At 42.0% G+C, this 16475-nt stretch overlaps 1 protein-coding gene across 3 annotated transcripts in view; it reads left to right on the forward strand.

The window, feature by feature from the left end:
- The window catches only part of ATP8A2 (ATPase phospholipid transporting 8A2), a 1056467-nt gene that overhangs the window by 283697 nt on the left and 756295 nt on the right, over nt 1-16475 (forward strand). For all 3 annotated transcript variants that reach the window (XM_069759054.1, XM_069759055.1, XM_069759056.1), the window contains 4 exons: nt 2052-2179; nt 6967-7078; nt 11555-11720; nt 15468-15595. In XM_069759054.1, the coding sequence (XP_069615155.1) occupies nt 2052-2179; nt 6967-7078; nt 11555-11720; nt 15468-15595 (534 nt within the window). The remainder of the gene's footprint in view (nt 1-2051; nt 2180-6966; nt 7079-11554; nt 11721-15467; nt 15596-16475) is intronic.

Consider the following 16475-nt stretch of genomic DNA (forward strand, 5'->3'; position numbering starts at 1 on the left):
TGGTTACCGGAAGCGGTTGGTCGCAGTTATTTTGGCTAAAGGTTGTGCAACCAAGTATTAGGCTGAGGGTGCCAATACTTTTGTCTGGCCCATTTTTGGAGTTTTGTGTGAAAAGATCAATGTTTTGCTTTTTGCTTCATTCTCTTTTGTGTTTTTTTCATTTAAGACAAATTAAATGAAGATAATAATACCAAAAAATTTGTGTTTGCACACAAATTCAGGAACTTTCAGGAAGAAACTGAGTATTATGTGACAGAATTGCAGGGGTGTCAATACTTTTGGTCATGACTGTACAGTACAGACCAAAAGTTTGGACACACCTTCTCATTCAAAGATTTTTCTGTATTTTCATGACTAGGAAAATTGTACATTCACACTGAAGGCATCAAAACTCTGAATTAACACATATGGAATTATATACTTACAAAAGTGTGAAGCAACTGAAAATATGTCTTATAGTCTAGGTTCTTCCAAATAGCCACCTTTTGCTTTGATTACTGCTTTGCACACTCTTGGCATTCTCTTGATGAGCTTCAAGAGGTAGTCACTGGAAATGGTCTTCCAACAGTCTTGAAGGAGTTCCCAGAGATGCTTAGCACTTGTTGGCCCTTTTGCCTTCACTCTGCGGTCCAGCTCACCCCAAACCATCTCGATTGGGTTCAGGTCTGGTGAATGTGGAGGCCAGGTCACACTTTTTTGTTAAATATATAATTCCACATGTTTTAATTAATAGTTTTGATGCCTTCAGTGTGAATGTACAATTTTCATAGTCCTGAAAATACAGAAAAATCTTTGAATGAGAAGGTGTGTCCAAACTTTCGGTCTGTACTGTATATAGGATCTATTGTGAATACACTACCAGCAGCGCAGATTTAACAATTCTATTCTACTATTTGAGTACCATGTGGGAAAGGCAGGAGCTGGATGGCACTATTTGGGTGGGGTCTGGATGTGGTTCTTGAACCTCTCTCGTGGTAAGAATGTGGTCCTCTTTTTGTGCACCAGTGTGTTCAACAAGATGAATAGGAGGGATTCACACACACACACACTGGAACAATCAGAGGAAAAGTATAATAGAAATACGTCACCACTTCTGTATTTATCACCCACTCCTGGTTTTGGCTTACGAATACTGATGTAAAATACTGACCAAATACTGAACATATGAACATAACCTGATGTGTGTCAGCACGCAACAGTAAAACATGGTGAATGGTCCTTGCAAGTTTGGGGCTGCTTTTGAGAAAATGGTATTGAAAAATTAGTCAAGATTAATTGTGTCCTCAATGCTGAGAAGTATATGCAGATACGTAGCCATCATGCAATACCATCAGGGAGGCGTCTGATTGGCTCTATGCTTGGGGTCTCTGTCCTGCCGCAAAGTACATTTGTCATTGAGAACTGTCTTCGGTGTAAGGAAGAACCAGATGTTCTGGAAGTGATGATCTGGCCCCCACAAAATACTGATCTTATCATCATCATTGAGTCTGTCTGGTATTTCATGAAAAGATAGAAGGATTTGCAAAAGTGACATCCACAGAAGGTCTGTGGTTAGTTCTACAAGATATTTAGAACAAGTAGAACAATCTCCCTGCTGAGTTTCTTCAAAGACTGTGTGCAAGTGTTAAATTGATGTTGAATTGAAGCTTTGATGCTGTTTTGAAGGCATAGTATGGTCAAAGTTAATACTGATTTGATTTAGATTTCTCTTTTGTTCATTCACTTTGCATTTTGTTAATTGATAAAAAAACTAACACTTTTGTTATTTTAAATCAATCTTAATTTCCAGAATTTGTCCACCGTTGCCTAAACCTTTTGCATAGTATTGCAGCTTACGTGTAAATGGGAGCTACTGTGTGTGTCTGCATGTCCTACTTCAGTCTAAGCGTGAAAAGATTCACCTGCGCATCAACAGTGCGGGATATACTGTATTTTTAAAAAATATATATATAAAAACATGTCTGTATCACTTTATCAAGTATATAGACTTGTCAGTGTTAATTGTTATCATAGAAATCAACTGTTTTCTTTTCTTTGCTCTTTCTCTGAAGGGTTTACCGGCAACATCAAATCTTCAATCTATTGATGATTTGTTTAAATTGACTGGAAGAATCGAATGTGAAGGACCTAATCGCCATCTGTATGATTTCACTGGAAACCTACGCCTGGACAGCAATAGGTTAGTGTTAGACATTAGTGTGGAGACACAGGGTGGTGAGCGGGTGCCCTGGTTTGCTAGCCTAAACTGCATGGACCAGGGATGACCTCACCGAATGCCTGCTCTCCTTTTACCGTGGGCATAATACTACTCAGACAACACAGGTTGAGGGTAAAACTGTGTGACAAAACTTTATTGAACAACTAAACAGGCAAAATAACACATAGAACAGTCCCAGCAAAATAATCAAGATGGTGCAAAATTACAAAGTCTCACCCTTCCGCTGACTAGCCGGGATAAGAACAGCTGTGATTTCAGAGCTTCCAGGGCTGACTACCCCACCTGTGGCACGCACAGAGAGGAGGTAATGACAAGCTTTGGAAGCTGACAGTCCATTGAGGTACAAGGCCTGTTGACCGGAGGCTCACAACCTGGCTTCTCCGAACATCTCCATGGAGCTCGGTGACCAGTGTGTCACATTCCTGGCTTTCCCAAACATATCCATGGGGCTCAGATGACCGGTGGGTCCAAATCCCGACTACCCCAAATGTATCCATGGTTCAGCGATGGTCAGTGGTGCAGATCTGTATTCTTTCAGCCTGGGCCATGGTTCCCTAAGCTGTAGAATGACAAATCTGGGTCCCTCATGATGGAGCCATGATGTCTTGGTTGCTGTCCTGTAGAGAGTCACTGGTTCTTTGGATGTTTGGATGTCTGGATGTATATCTGTATATGAAGGTATCTGTTACAGAGGTGGATATATCCTCTTTTTATATTTAACAGCTATCCTTCAATCCTGCATGCAGGGGTTAAGGGGAATAATGGTGATGAGATCAACTCGCATTATTTGATAATTATTTAATCTATTTGCATAGTTTTCTTCCACTGTTTTGCAAGTCAACAAGCTAACTGGCCTGGTGAATGTGTAATCAACACATCATTGTTTAATTATCCTGCATCTCTAGTAATCCAGGATAACAGCACAATATGTTACATCAAATGTCATCTTACGTCTCAATATTACAGGCTTATACAAACAAAAATCTGTGTCTTCTTGACCAACTAGAAGGAAACACATAAATTCAAAAGTCAACATATAGTTAACAGTCAATGACTCCTGGCTTACTGAAAGTGCATGTCTGGTTAATTAAGATAAAATGCTGTGTCGTTATAATTGGTCTAAAATAAAATGTCTCTAGACTTGTCTAAGAAAGGTAGCAAAATTAAAATGAGAAAGGTTAAAGGCAAGTAAATGCCCCTTAATAAATTTGAGTCTCTTCAAGGCATAGCTGCCAGCAGTTCTGAATTTCCCCTGATATTTCAGATACAATCTTTGCAGTTTCCGTGCTTTCCTTCACTGTTTCTACAAACCTCTACCAAAAGTAGGCATCCACTGGTAAATTGGAGTTGTTCCATAGCTCATATGTGAGCGGTAATTAAGTATCCATATACTACCAACTCTAATGTAAGTATGTAAGTATGTCATGGTTATCTTTTGGGAACTCCCATGGGAATATGACTGTGCCTCCATTCCTGAGAGTACCTTCCTAGCTACTTGTTTTCCATATACAGTACAGACCAAAAGTTTGGACACATCTTCTCATTTAAAGATTTTTCTGTATTTTCAGGACTGTGAAAATTGTAAATTCACACTGAAGGCATCAAAACTATGAATTAACACATGTGGAATTATGTACTTAACAAAAAAAGTGTGAAACAACTGAAAATATGTCTTATATTCTAGGTTCTTCAAAGTAGCCACCTTTTGCTTTGATGATTGCTTTGCACACTCTGCATTGTCTTGATGAGCTTCAAGAGGTAGTCACCGGAAATGGTCTTCCAACAATCTTAAAGGAGTTCCCAGAGATGCTTAGCACTTGTTGGCCCTTTTGCCTTCACTCTGCGGTCCAGCTCACCCCAAACCATCTCGATTGGGTTCAGGTCTGGTGACTGTGTAGACCAGGTCATCTGGCGTAGTACCCCATCACTCTTCTTCTTGGTCAAATAGCCCTTACACAGCCTAGAGGTGTGTTTTGGGTCATTGTCCTGTTGAAAAATAAATGAGGGTCCAAATAACGCAAATGGGATGGAATAGCATGCCGCTGCAAGATGCTGTGGTAGCCATTCTGGTTCAGTATGCCTTCAATTTTGAATAAATCCCCAACAGTGTCACCAGCAAAGCACCCCCACACCATCATACCTCCTCCATGCTACCGGTGGGAACCAGGCATGTAGAGTCAATCCGTTCACCTTTTCTGAGTCGCACAAAAACACGGTGGTTGGAACCAAAGATCTCAAATTTGGACTCATCAGACCAAAGCACAGATTTCCACTTCTGCTTGCTGCCTGTCCTTAGCAGTGGTTTCCAAGCAGCTATTTTACCATGCAGGCCTACTGCACAAAGTCTCCTCTTAACAGTTGTTGTAGAGATGTGTCTGCTGCTAGAACTCTGTGTGGCATTGACCTTGTCTCTAATCTGAGCTGCTGTTAACCTGCGATTTCTGAGGCTGGTGACTCGGATAAACTTATCCTCAGAAGCAGAGGTGACTCTTGGTCTTCCTTTCCTGGGGCGGTCCTCATGTGAGCCAGTTTCTTTGTAGCGCTGTAGCTGTTGTAGTGATGGTTTTTGGTTTTTGCAACTGCACTTGGGGACACTTTCAAAGTTTTCCCAATTTTTCCGACTGACTGACCTTCATTTCTTAAAGTTTTGATGACCACTCGTTTTTCTTTACTTAGCTGCTTGTTTCTTGCCATAATACAAATTCTAACAGTCTATTCAGTAGGACTATCAGCTGTGTATCCACCAGACTTCTGCTCCACACAACTGATGGTCCCAACCCCATTTATAAGGCAAGAAATCCCACTTATTATACCTGACAGGGCACACCTGTGAAGTGAAAACCATTTCCGGTGACTACCCCTTGAAGCTCATCAAGAGAAAGTCAAGAGTGTGCAAAGCAGTCATCAAAGCAAAAGGTGGCTACTTTGAAGAACCTAGAATATAAGACATATTTTCAGTTGCTTCACAGTTTTGTTAAGTATATAATTCCACATGTGTTAATTCATAGTTTTGATGCCTTCAGTGTGAATTTACAATTTTCATAGTCATGAAAATACAGAAAAATCTTTAAATGAGAAGGTGTGTCAAAACTTTTGGTCTGTACTGTATCTCCTCTTTCTTCTTCCTTGAGTGAGAGCTCTATTTTTTACAAGAACCAGAGGAGAGTGTAAGAAGATCAAAAACAAGTACCGTATTTTCCGGCGTATAAGACGACTTTTTAACCCCTGAAAATCTTCTTAAAAGTCACGGGTCGTCTTATACGCCGGGTATCTATGGTGGGTGGGGGGGAGTGGTCCCGATGACGGAGGGGGCGTCTCACAGGGAAGTGTGAGTATGCCCCATTACCTCATATTGTAGCTGCAGCGTCAGCGTGGGGTGCTGGGGAGCGGCGGCGGCTGCTCCTTTGTGCCGCGTGGGTGCTTTGGGGCGGCGGTTCCTTTTGGTACAGCGCCGGGGCTCTGTGCTGTGGGGCGGCAGCGGGGGCGTATCTTCAGGGAGAGTCAGTCGGGGCTCCTCCGGCATCTCCCGAAATCCCGGAGGCGCCGGCAGCTCCATTGCTGCGATGCGGTGGCCTCCGGGAAAATGGCCGCTGGGGGCGGCGCAGGCTCGGATTCAGATCTCGTCTCCCGAGATCTCGGGACGAGATCTGAATCTGAGCCTGCGCCGCCCCCAGCGGCCATTTTCCCGGAGGCCACCGCATCGCAGCAATGGAGCTGCCGGCGCCTCCGGGATTTCGGGAGATGCCGGAGGAGCCCCGACTGACTCTCCCTGAAGATACGCCCCCGCTGCCGCCCCACAGCACAGAGCCCCGGCGCTGTACCAAAAGGAACCGCCGCCCCACAGCACCCACGCGGCACAAAGGAGAAGCCGCCGCCGCTCCCCAGCACCCCACGCTGACGCTGCAGCTACAATATGAGGTAATGGGGCATACTCACACTTCCCTGTGAGACGCCCCCTCCGTCATCGGGACCACTCCCCCCCAAAAAAAAGGCACATTAGTCACCGGCCGTATAAGATGACATACGGCGTATAAGAAGACCCCCGATTTTTAAGATTTTATATTTTAACTGGAAAAGTTGGGGGGTCGTCTTATACGCCCAGTCGTCTTATACGCCGGAAAATACGGTAGTTGGGAAGATAAACTAAACTGTCTGGCCATGCCAAGAGTGCACCAAGCCCTTATGCTTGGTTTGAACAATCATTTTGTGCTTACAGACTCCCTTTAATCCCAATTTCAACATACTTAGTTGGCAAATATATGGAAATGGATCTTTTTTTTGCTCCTACTAAATGACTATGCATTTCAGACAGATGTCTGTAAGATGCTGTGTACATCCGGGTAGGCCTTGCTGTGCTCAGTGATCAAAAGCCACTAACATCTCAAATATATTACATCAAAGAAGATCATACAGCATGCTTCACCTATTAAAAGCAAAAAATTAAGGCATGGCGTGTATCTCCTGATGTACTTGAATGTTGTGTAACTAGTACTGATGTCTCCTATGCCAATAATATGATTTTGTCCTTATTCGATCTATTAAACTAGGGTTAAGTTCCTGTCAGCTCATAGATCATTTATTTCTACAGTCTATATATGAAGCTCAGTTTGAAATTGGAAATTTCTTTCCCACCTCGTAGAACAATTTACTTCCCTGAGGAAACGGAACATGTGGACTGGGTTTTGTCTATAGTCATTTGTTTTATTAATTGGACAAAATGTTAATTCTGCCAATTCTTCTTGATATAGCCCGGTTGCTGTTGGACCTGATCAGATATTATTAAGAGGAGCCCAGATCAGGAACACACAATGGGTCGTGGGGATTGTTGTGTACACGGGACATGACACCAAACTAATGCAGGTAAATCCATTGATAGGAGACTCCTGATTCCTAGTCGTAGACCATGATTTCTAAGTTTAAGTGTTCCTTCAGACTTTTGATGATTCCATGTGTGAGAAAAATGGACTCATTATTGTGATCAGACATTGATCAGTGTTTAATCATAGTGAGGTCCGGGGTCAACTGTTTTTCTTGTATATGGAGAAATAAAATATAAGTCTCCCCCTTCTCCATTCTGAGAGTCCGTGAAATCGGAACGCGCTCTGAGATCAGAGTGCGTTCCGATTTTTTTTCACGGACTCATTGACTTGCATTGCCAATTTTGATCCAACTCTCGGATGAAAATCGGACATGTCTCCAATATTTTACACAGACCACTTGGTCCAAGGAAAAAAATCTGACATATGCAAAGCCCTAAAGAATATCATAAGTCCTTGAAAACCACGAATAGCGCTTGTAAGTGAAAATCGGATGTGTGAACGAGCCCTAGCATGGTTCTCCAGATCTATAACCATAACAGTATATTGTTAGGATGGGCCACCAAAGTTTTATTGGTTATTGTCCAACATCTGGGAAACTGCTGATCAGCACATTGATGGGGTTGTGGCATTTCTGCAATCTTCTCTTCCTTTTTTATATGGGCACAGTAGCTTGGCGGCTGTGCCTGGTAGTCTGCCTTGTCCCATTCTCTTTGTCTGTTTAAGCAATAAAGTAAAGGCAGCTTTGTCAGGAAGACGTCAGCCCCTACATTGTGCTGATCAGTGGGAATCTTGACGTTCGAACCCTTACAAATCGAGCATGGATAATCCTTTTTTATATTTTTAAAACGTTCTATGATTTTTTGTAAATGCTTTACTAAATTGTAAAATTAAGCAAAAAAAATTGCGTTGCCTTACTCCAGCGCCATGTCATCAAAGACAACCTGCCCACGGCAATCTCCACTTCTGCTGCCGGCATATTGGACGCCTTTTCTCCTTACTAGGCCTCAAGTACGTCATGACCTGCACATCGGGGTTGTGATGTCATAGGGCCTAATAAGCGCAAGAGGTGCAGAGAATGCCGACGGCAGAAATTAAGAGTGTCCTCATCTGGCTGCCATGAAGGACCAGACTGGACAACAGACCATGGCGATGCAAATCTTTTTGTTCAATTCTGTTGCATTCATTTTGTGCTAATTTTGCTTACGCTGTCAGTTTAGACTGGGAGGAAGTAGAAAACCTATAGGAGGCCACAGAATTTTGCCTTCAATTCTTAGACTTTCAATATGTTGCCTATAGGTCAGGATTGGTGAAGCCCCAGAGGTCGGAGCTCCAATGGCATAACCTAGCTTCCTTTCATCAATTACTAACATGCAAATACCCCTTTAAGGAAGAACATATCTATAGATCCTACTTAGATTTTTCTTCAAGTGGGCATATTCCTCTTCCATATTCCGTTTGTCCATTTCAAATAATTTAGAATAATATTGGAATTTCCTCTAAAACTTCGGGAGTCTTTCACCTTTTCCCATGTGATACCAGTTTTGATTTTGATGACTTTTATACGATTTTCACTTTGACAATGCCATATGATGACCTCAGAAGTTTTCTGTGATTGTGGCTAGACTGTCTGCCTCCTGAAAACCCTAGTGCCACGAGCGCCGATAGTTAAACTTGTACCGTCCTCATCCAAGCGCCAGTTTCTCTGCAAGGACAAGTAGATTACATCAGCCTTTCTTATTGTAGTGTAGTAACAGTAAATGGTCCCAGATTTTACATTAACATCAGAAGAGCATCATTGACATTGAGATTCTATCTCTCCGACAACCTTGTATTTTTTAAGAATGTAGTCATGGCAGACGTTCCCCTGAACCTGAGCATAAGGGCCGATGAAGATGTCCGTGTTTGTGATTGTGATGCACAGAAAACAGTAGCGGATGGCATCCATGTGCGTTCCGTTTGCATCGCAGACCCATGCATTAAAATCTATGAATTTGGTCCATTAATCAGGCCAAATTCGAATGCATCTCGCCTTCGCTCCGCGAAAAAATAAAATATGTAAATCAGCCTTATAAAGTGTTTCTGTGTCCTAAATATTAACTTATGGCACACGAACACTTGTGAACAAGGCTTATAAAGTAATACTTTAGTGTCTATTTCAGGTATATCCTTAGATATTTCTCAGTCACATCTCTGCTTTCTCTTTCACAAATAGCGCCACTCTTGTTCTTGCCTTGCATTAGAAAAAACAGCAGCACAACACGGCAGAGGTTCTTACCTGCCTAGGCCTCCAAACAAATGCACTAACAGGATGCAGTGGACCCATGTGGTAAAATAGAAACACAGGTGCAGCATAACCGATGACGCAGCCACTCACCAGCTACCAAACTAATGGAGGGGGTGGCTGATTGGCACATAGCTGCACATAAAAACTTGTATGTGGCGCTGTTCACACAATGGAGATGCACAGCATCCAGGCAGGCCTAGTAGTGACACCCTTCTATTAGATCAGGCGGGCCTGCCCAGCGCTATCCAAATGCACCCCATGTGCACAAACACCACAGTTTACAAGCAGAAAATGGGCCCAACTGCACCCCGAAAAAAAGTGCAAAAAACACATTAAAAAAAATTATCATCGGTTATGCTGCACCTGTGTTTCTATTTTACGACATGGGTCCACTGCATCCTGTTAGTGCATTTGTTTGGAGGCCTAGGCAGGTAAGAACCTCTGCCGTGTTGTGCTCCTGTTTTTTCTAATTTTTTTAGGATCTCTGAATCCTCTTTTTGTGCTTTTGCTGTTTAGAGATAGGACTCATAAGCGTGAGGACCCTTGACGTGGGTTATGAGCTTGCGTATTTTGGCCAGAATATAAACCAATACCTCACATAATAATTTTTTTTAATGTGTTTTTTGCACTTTTTTTCGGGGTGCAGTTGGGCCCATTTTCTGCTTGTAAACTGTGGTGTCTGTGCACATGGGGTGCATTTGGATAGCGCTGGGCAGGCCCGCCTGATCTAATACAAGGGTGTCACTACTAGGCTTGCCTGGATGCTGTGCATCTCCATTGTGTGAACAGCGCCACATACAAGTCTTTTATGTGCAGCATTGTGAAGCAGCCACCCCTCCATTAGTTTGGTAGCTGGTGAGTGGCTGCGTCATCGGTTATGCTGCACCTGTGTTTCTTGCCTTGCATTGCAGCACATCTATTCCTGTAAATAGGGAAAAACTGTAGTACCAGATATAGCCGATGAACAAGAGTGGCGCTGTGTGTGGTCACATACAACATACTACTTTTTTGATCCTGGCAAACCATGTGCAGGGATCAATAAAGAATATTTGGCATACATCACTTCAGGTAAGCCGATCTCAAGAGCACCCTTAAAGAAGCCCTCCTCTCATAAAAGTTTTTATCCTCTTAATATATTGCAGCCATCATATTATATAGCACTGTGTACTTACAATTGCTCCTGTTGCATTTCTACCCAGATAATTCTTCTCATTTCTTTGCTCTATGTAGAAACAGGAAGACTCTTGCCCTGCATTTATCCTTCACCTCCTGACCCAGCTGCTCCTCTCCCTGCCAGGGACTTTTGCAGTGACTTATGCCTCACACAGGGAAAATTGACCTCCTGTTTCTACATACAGCTTAGAAGGATTCAGCTAGTCAGTTTTTAATAACGTGATTTCATAGACCTAATGTAAAGAGAAGAATTATCTGGGTAGAAAGGCAAAAAGAGAAATTGTAAGGACACAGTGCTATATAATATGATGGCTACAATATATTAAAGGGAACCTGTCACACCCACAAACGAAGGTGAGCTAAGCCCACCAGCTTCAGGGGCTTATCTACAGCATTCTGTAATGCTGTAGATAAGCCCCCGATGTATCCTGAAAGATGAGAAAAAGAGGTTAGATTATACTCACCCAGGGGCGGTCCGCTGCAGTCCGGTCCGATGGGTGTCGCGGTCCGGTCCGGGGCCTCCCATCTTCATAGGATGACATCCTCTTCTTGTCTTCACGCTGCGGCTCCAGCGCCGGCGTACTTTGTCTGTCCTGTTGAGGGCAGAGCAAAGTACTGCAGTGCGCAGGTGCCGGGAAAGGTCAGAGAGGCCCAGCGCCTGCGCACTGGAGTACTTTGCTCTGCCCTCAGCAGGGCAGACAAAGTATGCCTGTGCCGGAGCCGCTGTATGAAGACCAGAAGAGGACGTCATCATAAGAAGATGGGAGGCCCCGGACCGGGACCGCCCCTGGGTGAGTATAATCTAACCTCTTTTTCTCATCTTTCAGGTTACATCGGGGGCTTATCTACAGAATTACAGAATGCTGTAGATAAGCCCCTGATGCTGGTGGGCTTAGCTCACCTTTGATTTTGGGGGTGACAGGTTCCCTTTAAGAGGATAAAAACTTTGATGGGAGTGAATTTTTTTATTTGAGGACCGTCCAATGCAAAATTGCATGGTGTTATGGCTTTCATAGCATGTGGACCATCTGGGTGTCATTTTCCTTATTGTCTCTGTAGAACTCTACTAAGGCACCACTGAAGAGGTCAAACGTAGAGAAAGTCACCAACGTACAGATCTTGGTCCTGTTCTGCATCCTCTTGGTCATGGCGCTTGTTAGCTCTGTTGGGGCTTTGTTATGGAACAGGAAATATCAGGAGACTAACTGGTATCTGGATGCTAATGGTAAGTTCCTACCGTGTAATGTCTGGTGCTTGTTCATTCATTATTGGCCTAGTGAAAGTTTAATTATCATTTTTTTTATTTTCGATTTAGTCCATAATGCATTGCTTAATTTATTGCAGCGCTTCAAATTCCCTGCCTGCTGTAACCACTAGAGGGAGCTTATGAGCTTAGTGCATACTGTTAATATATTAAAATTAGCTCCTCTATTGGTGCAAGAGAACAGTTTTTAAAGAAGACCTGTCATAACCCTTTAATATTCACCATAGTTGTATACTGTACATTCTTATGCTATGCAGATTATTTTATGCAAATCACCACAAAGTGTTGTGAGAAGGTAACTGGTAAAATACTGAAGGGAAGATATGTGTTACTGAGGATATTAGCTTCAGTGATATGAACTTGGAGAAATGCTCCAGCACACTAAGTGCTGAGATGGTTTAATCGGCCATATTATGGACTGGGTTTTTGTGAACATCTGAAGAGTGGGTGGGAGGCTGTTCACCATATCTCCACCCCAGAGTGTGGTCCAGAAGGTCAGTGTGCAGCCTTTGGACTCATTCAGGGTTCAGTGTGTCTGGAGATGAGAACTCCAGAGTACTGCTCGTTTTAAAGAGAACTGAACCTAGTTTTGTTCCCCTAAGCAGGAGGATCCCCGCAGCCATACACACTGTACTGTATGCTATTTTTGTTTTTTTCTGTTATGCCAGAAGGGCCATATTTGTTTCCCTAATTTTGGACTGGTTTATGTAATATGTTTTTAATAAACCAGTTAAAAACTTAAACAGAAAGTATTCTTGTGACTACCTCTTTAACCCCTTCATGACCTTGGGATTTTCTGTTTTTTACGTGTTCGTTTTTCGCTCCCCTCCTTCCCAGAGCCATAACTTTTTTATTTTTCCGTCAATATATCCATGTAAGGCCTTTTTTTTTGCAAAACAAGTTGTACTTTTGAACGACATCATTGGTTTTAGCATATCGTGTACTAGAAAATGGGAAAAAAATTCCAAGTGCGGTGAAATTGCAAAAAAAGTGCAATCCCACACTTATTTTTGATTGGCTTTTTTGCTAGATTCACTAAATACTAAAACTGACCTGCCATTATGATTCTCCAGGTCATTACGAGTTCATAGACTTTTATCTAAAAAAATTCCAAACTTTGCTAAAAAAAAAAAAAAAAAATTGCGCCATTTTCCGATACCCATAGTGTCTTCATTTTTCGTGATCTGGGGTCAAGAGAGGGCTTATTTTTTGCGTACTGAGCTGACATTTTTAATGATACCATTTTGGTGCATATATGTTCTTTTGATCGCCCGTTATTGCATTTTAATTCAATGTCGTGGCGATCAAAAAAACGTAATTCTGGCGTTTCAAATTTTTTTCCCACTGCGTCGTTTAGCGATCAGGTTAATCCTTTTTTTTTATTGATAGATCGGGCGATTCTGAATGCGGCGATACCAAATATGTGTAGGTTTGATTTTTTTTTTATTGATTTATTTTGGATGGGGGTGATTTAAACTTTTATATTTTTTTTATTTTTTTTCACATTTTTTTTTTTACTTTTGCCATGCTTCAGTAGCCTCCATGGGATCTGATGATCGCTGCTATGTAGCTGAATTGCAGGTGTGCTATGAGTGCCGACCACAGGGTGGCGCTTACAGCTAGGCAGGATTAGTAACCATAGAGGTCTCAAGGATTCTGATGCATCGCTGACCCCGGATCATGTGATGGGGGACAGCGATGCGCTCATTTCCAGCCGGAGCCCTGCATCAAAGAGTGGGATTTGACCTCGGACGTACTATCCCGTCCGAGGTCAGAAAGGGGTTAAAAAGCCGAGTGAGTTGATCTACCACAGTGTCAACTGGGTGTGTTCTTTTCGTCTCTCTCACTGCCCTATGAGAGAGGACAGTGTCACAGTAGATTTACTACAAGAACAAATCAGATGTCGCATGATCTCTCTGTCTTCTCAATACATTCCAATTGATTGACAAGTGAAATCAGTAAGGTCATGTGATATCTTGCAGATATTTTGTAATATGGCTGGTGAAGCAGCTCTGACGTGGCCTCTTATTGGACTGTCAGAAAAGAAATGTTATCTTCCAATTGTCAATTTATTAATTAATTTTACAACGGCACTGCTTTGTGCATTATATGACTAAATTAACAGAGAACATAACAAGGAAATGGAGACACCAAAAGCGAAAATTAAGACGCTGCACAGTGTGAGGATGTACGTACGGTGGAAATGTATATGTACTTTTGGTAGTTTACAATGTCATTGCTGAGGCTATGTTATCCTAGCCGATGTTATGTTAAAAAAAAATCAATAAAAATTATGTTTAAAAAAAAATAGTCTACACACCCCTGTTAATATGCCAGGTTTTTTGTCATGTAAAAAATCATACCAGGAAGAATCATTTCAGAACTTTTTCCACCTTTAAAGTTACCGTATGTATAATTTATACAGTTCAATTATGGAAAAATAAAAATAACGAAAATAATGTGGTTGCCTAAATATGCACACCCTTAAACTAATACGCTGTTGCGTCCCCAGTGAATTTATGACTGCCATCAGTCTTTCTGGTTAGTAGTCTATCAGCATGGCGCATCTAGAATTTGCAGTCTGTTAGATTGCGAGGGCATCTCTTGCGTATAGTGCCCTCTTTAGGTGACCCACAGATATTCAGTTGGATTCAGATCTGGGTCTCTGGCTAGACCATTCCAATATACTTTTGTTGATTTGGACGTATGCTTAGGGTCGCTGTTATTCTAAAAGTTGAAATTACTCTTCATCTTCAGCTTCCTTTCAGGGGACTGAAGAATTTGTTGCAAAACTGATTAATATTTAAAACTGTTCATAATTCCCTCCGCCGTGACTAAAGCCCCAGTTTCAGCTGCTGAAAAACAGTCCAGAAGCATAACACTGCTTCCAGCATCCTTCACTTTGGGTATGGTGTTCTTTTGGTGATGCACAGTTTTGGCTTTGAGTCAAGCATACCTTTTATAATTATGGCCAAAAAGTTCAATGTTTTTCCACATGCTTTTGTCAGACTCGATATAGGTTTTAGAAAAACATAGCCAGGTTTAGATGTTTGACTTTTAAGAAAGGCCTTCCATCTTACCACCCTACTCCACAGGCTGAACATATGAAGAATATGGGAGTTTGTTGTCACATGCGGTACACAACCAGTACTAGCCAGAAATCCCTGCAGCTTCTTTTATATTGCTGTAAGCCTCTTGACAGCCTCCCAGAACAATATTTTCTAGTTTTTTCATCTCTTTTTGAGGTACATCTAGTTCTAGGTAATGTCACTGTTGTTCCACATGTAAAACCTCCTCTTGATGACCATCTTCACAGTGTTCCTTGGTATATCTAATGTCTTTAGAACTTTTTTTGTGCCCTTCTCCTGACTAGTAACTTTAAGCAACGAGATCCCTTTGCTGTGTTGTAAACTGTTTACGGACTATGACTTGTGTCGTAAAATGCAACTAAGAGAATGTCAGGAAAGTCCTCCTGGAACAGCTGAACTTTATATGAGATTAATCAGAATGACTGTAAATGATGGCAGTGGAGTACTGACTACTATGTAAGATGAGAGTAAATGTGATTGGCTAATTCTGAACACAACCATATTGTAATTCATACAATAAATGTAGTAATGTCATAGGGACCACTGTCAAAATCTCAATAATTGTTATACTACCTAAACAAGCAATAAGTTGTTTCACTGGGTTCATTTCTTTCCATAGAGGCAATTTCTAATAATTTTGGATACAATCTACTCACATTCATCATTTTGTACAACAACCTCATCCCCATCAGTCTCCTGGTGACCCTGGAGGTGGTGAAGTTCACTCAGGCACTTTTCATTAACTGGGTGAGTAATACATATAGTAAAAGTTTATCTTAAATCGATGGTGGACTTTATTCAAAGAAGAAACGTCACCTTCCGAAACCTTTTCCTATGATAGTGCCAGGAGAACCGATGCCCGCGTACAGAGCTGTCTCTTCTGGAGTTGAAATAACCTAAGAGACCAAGAAAAAGCAATAGAATCAACCAGCTCAAAAAAGTATCAAAATTTATTGAATACAGAAATTCATCAATACATAAAAACAATATACCACAAGGTCACATAAATCAGTACATAATAGAAATGGCAACAGAGGTATAGAAGTAAGACAAAGACTGTGTACCCACCCTAAACTTGACAAAGCCACAGGTGGCGGTAAAATGCGCGTCGAGGTGTGCAGCAGTCCATCCTCTAAACCAGTGATTTTCAACCTTTTTTGAGCCACGGCACACTTTTTATACTTAAAAAATCCCGAGGCACACCACCAACCAAAATGGCACAAAATGGTGCGTCCAGGTTTGAGATGAAAGTCTGCAGTCATTCTATGTGACTGCAGGCTTCTGAATTCTCACAGCGCAAGCACTGCACACTTTCAGGATTCTCCCTTGCCGGTGGCCAGAGTGGACGGTCATGACAGCACAAGTATGTGATTTGTATACTTCTGGCCACATTCTAACTAGACGTGTCCGGCCTCAGTCAATTCATTTTCATTGAATGAGGCCACACATGTCTAGTCAGCACGTGACCGCATGTATGTAAATCACCAACATCAGAGAATTATGATAGCAGTGTGCACTGTGAGAATTCAGAAGTCTGCAGTCACATAGTATGACTGCAGACTCATCACAACCTTGGACATCCCCTTTAATGTTCCTAACAAATAAAAATGAGAATTAGTATCACAAA

This window comes from Ranitomeya imitator, chromosome 3 (genome assembly GCF_032444005.1).
Source record: "Ranitomeya imitator isolate aRanImi1 chromosome 3, aRanImi1.pri, whole genome shotgun sequence".
In the NCBI taxonomy this organism is placed as follows: Eukaryota; Metazoa; Chordata; class Amphibia; order Anura; family Dendrobatidae; genus Ranitomeya; species Ranitomeya imitator.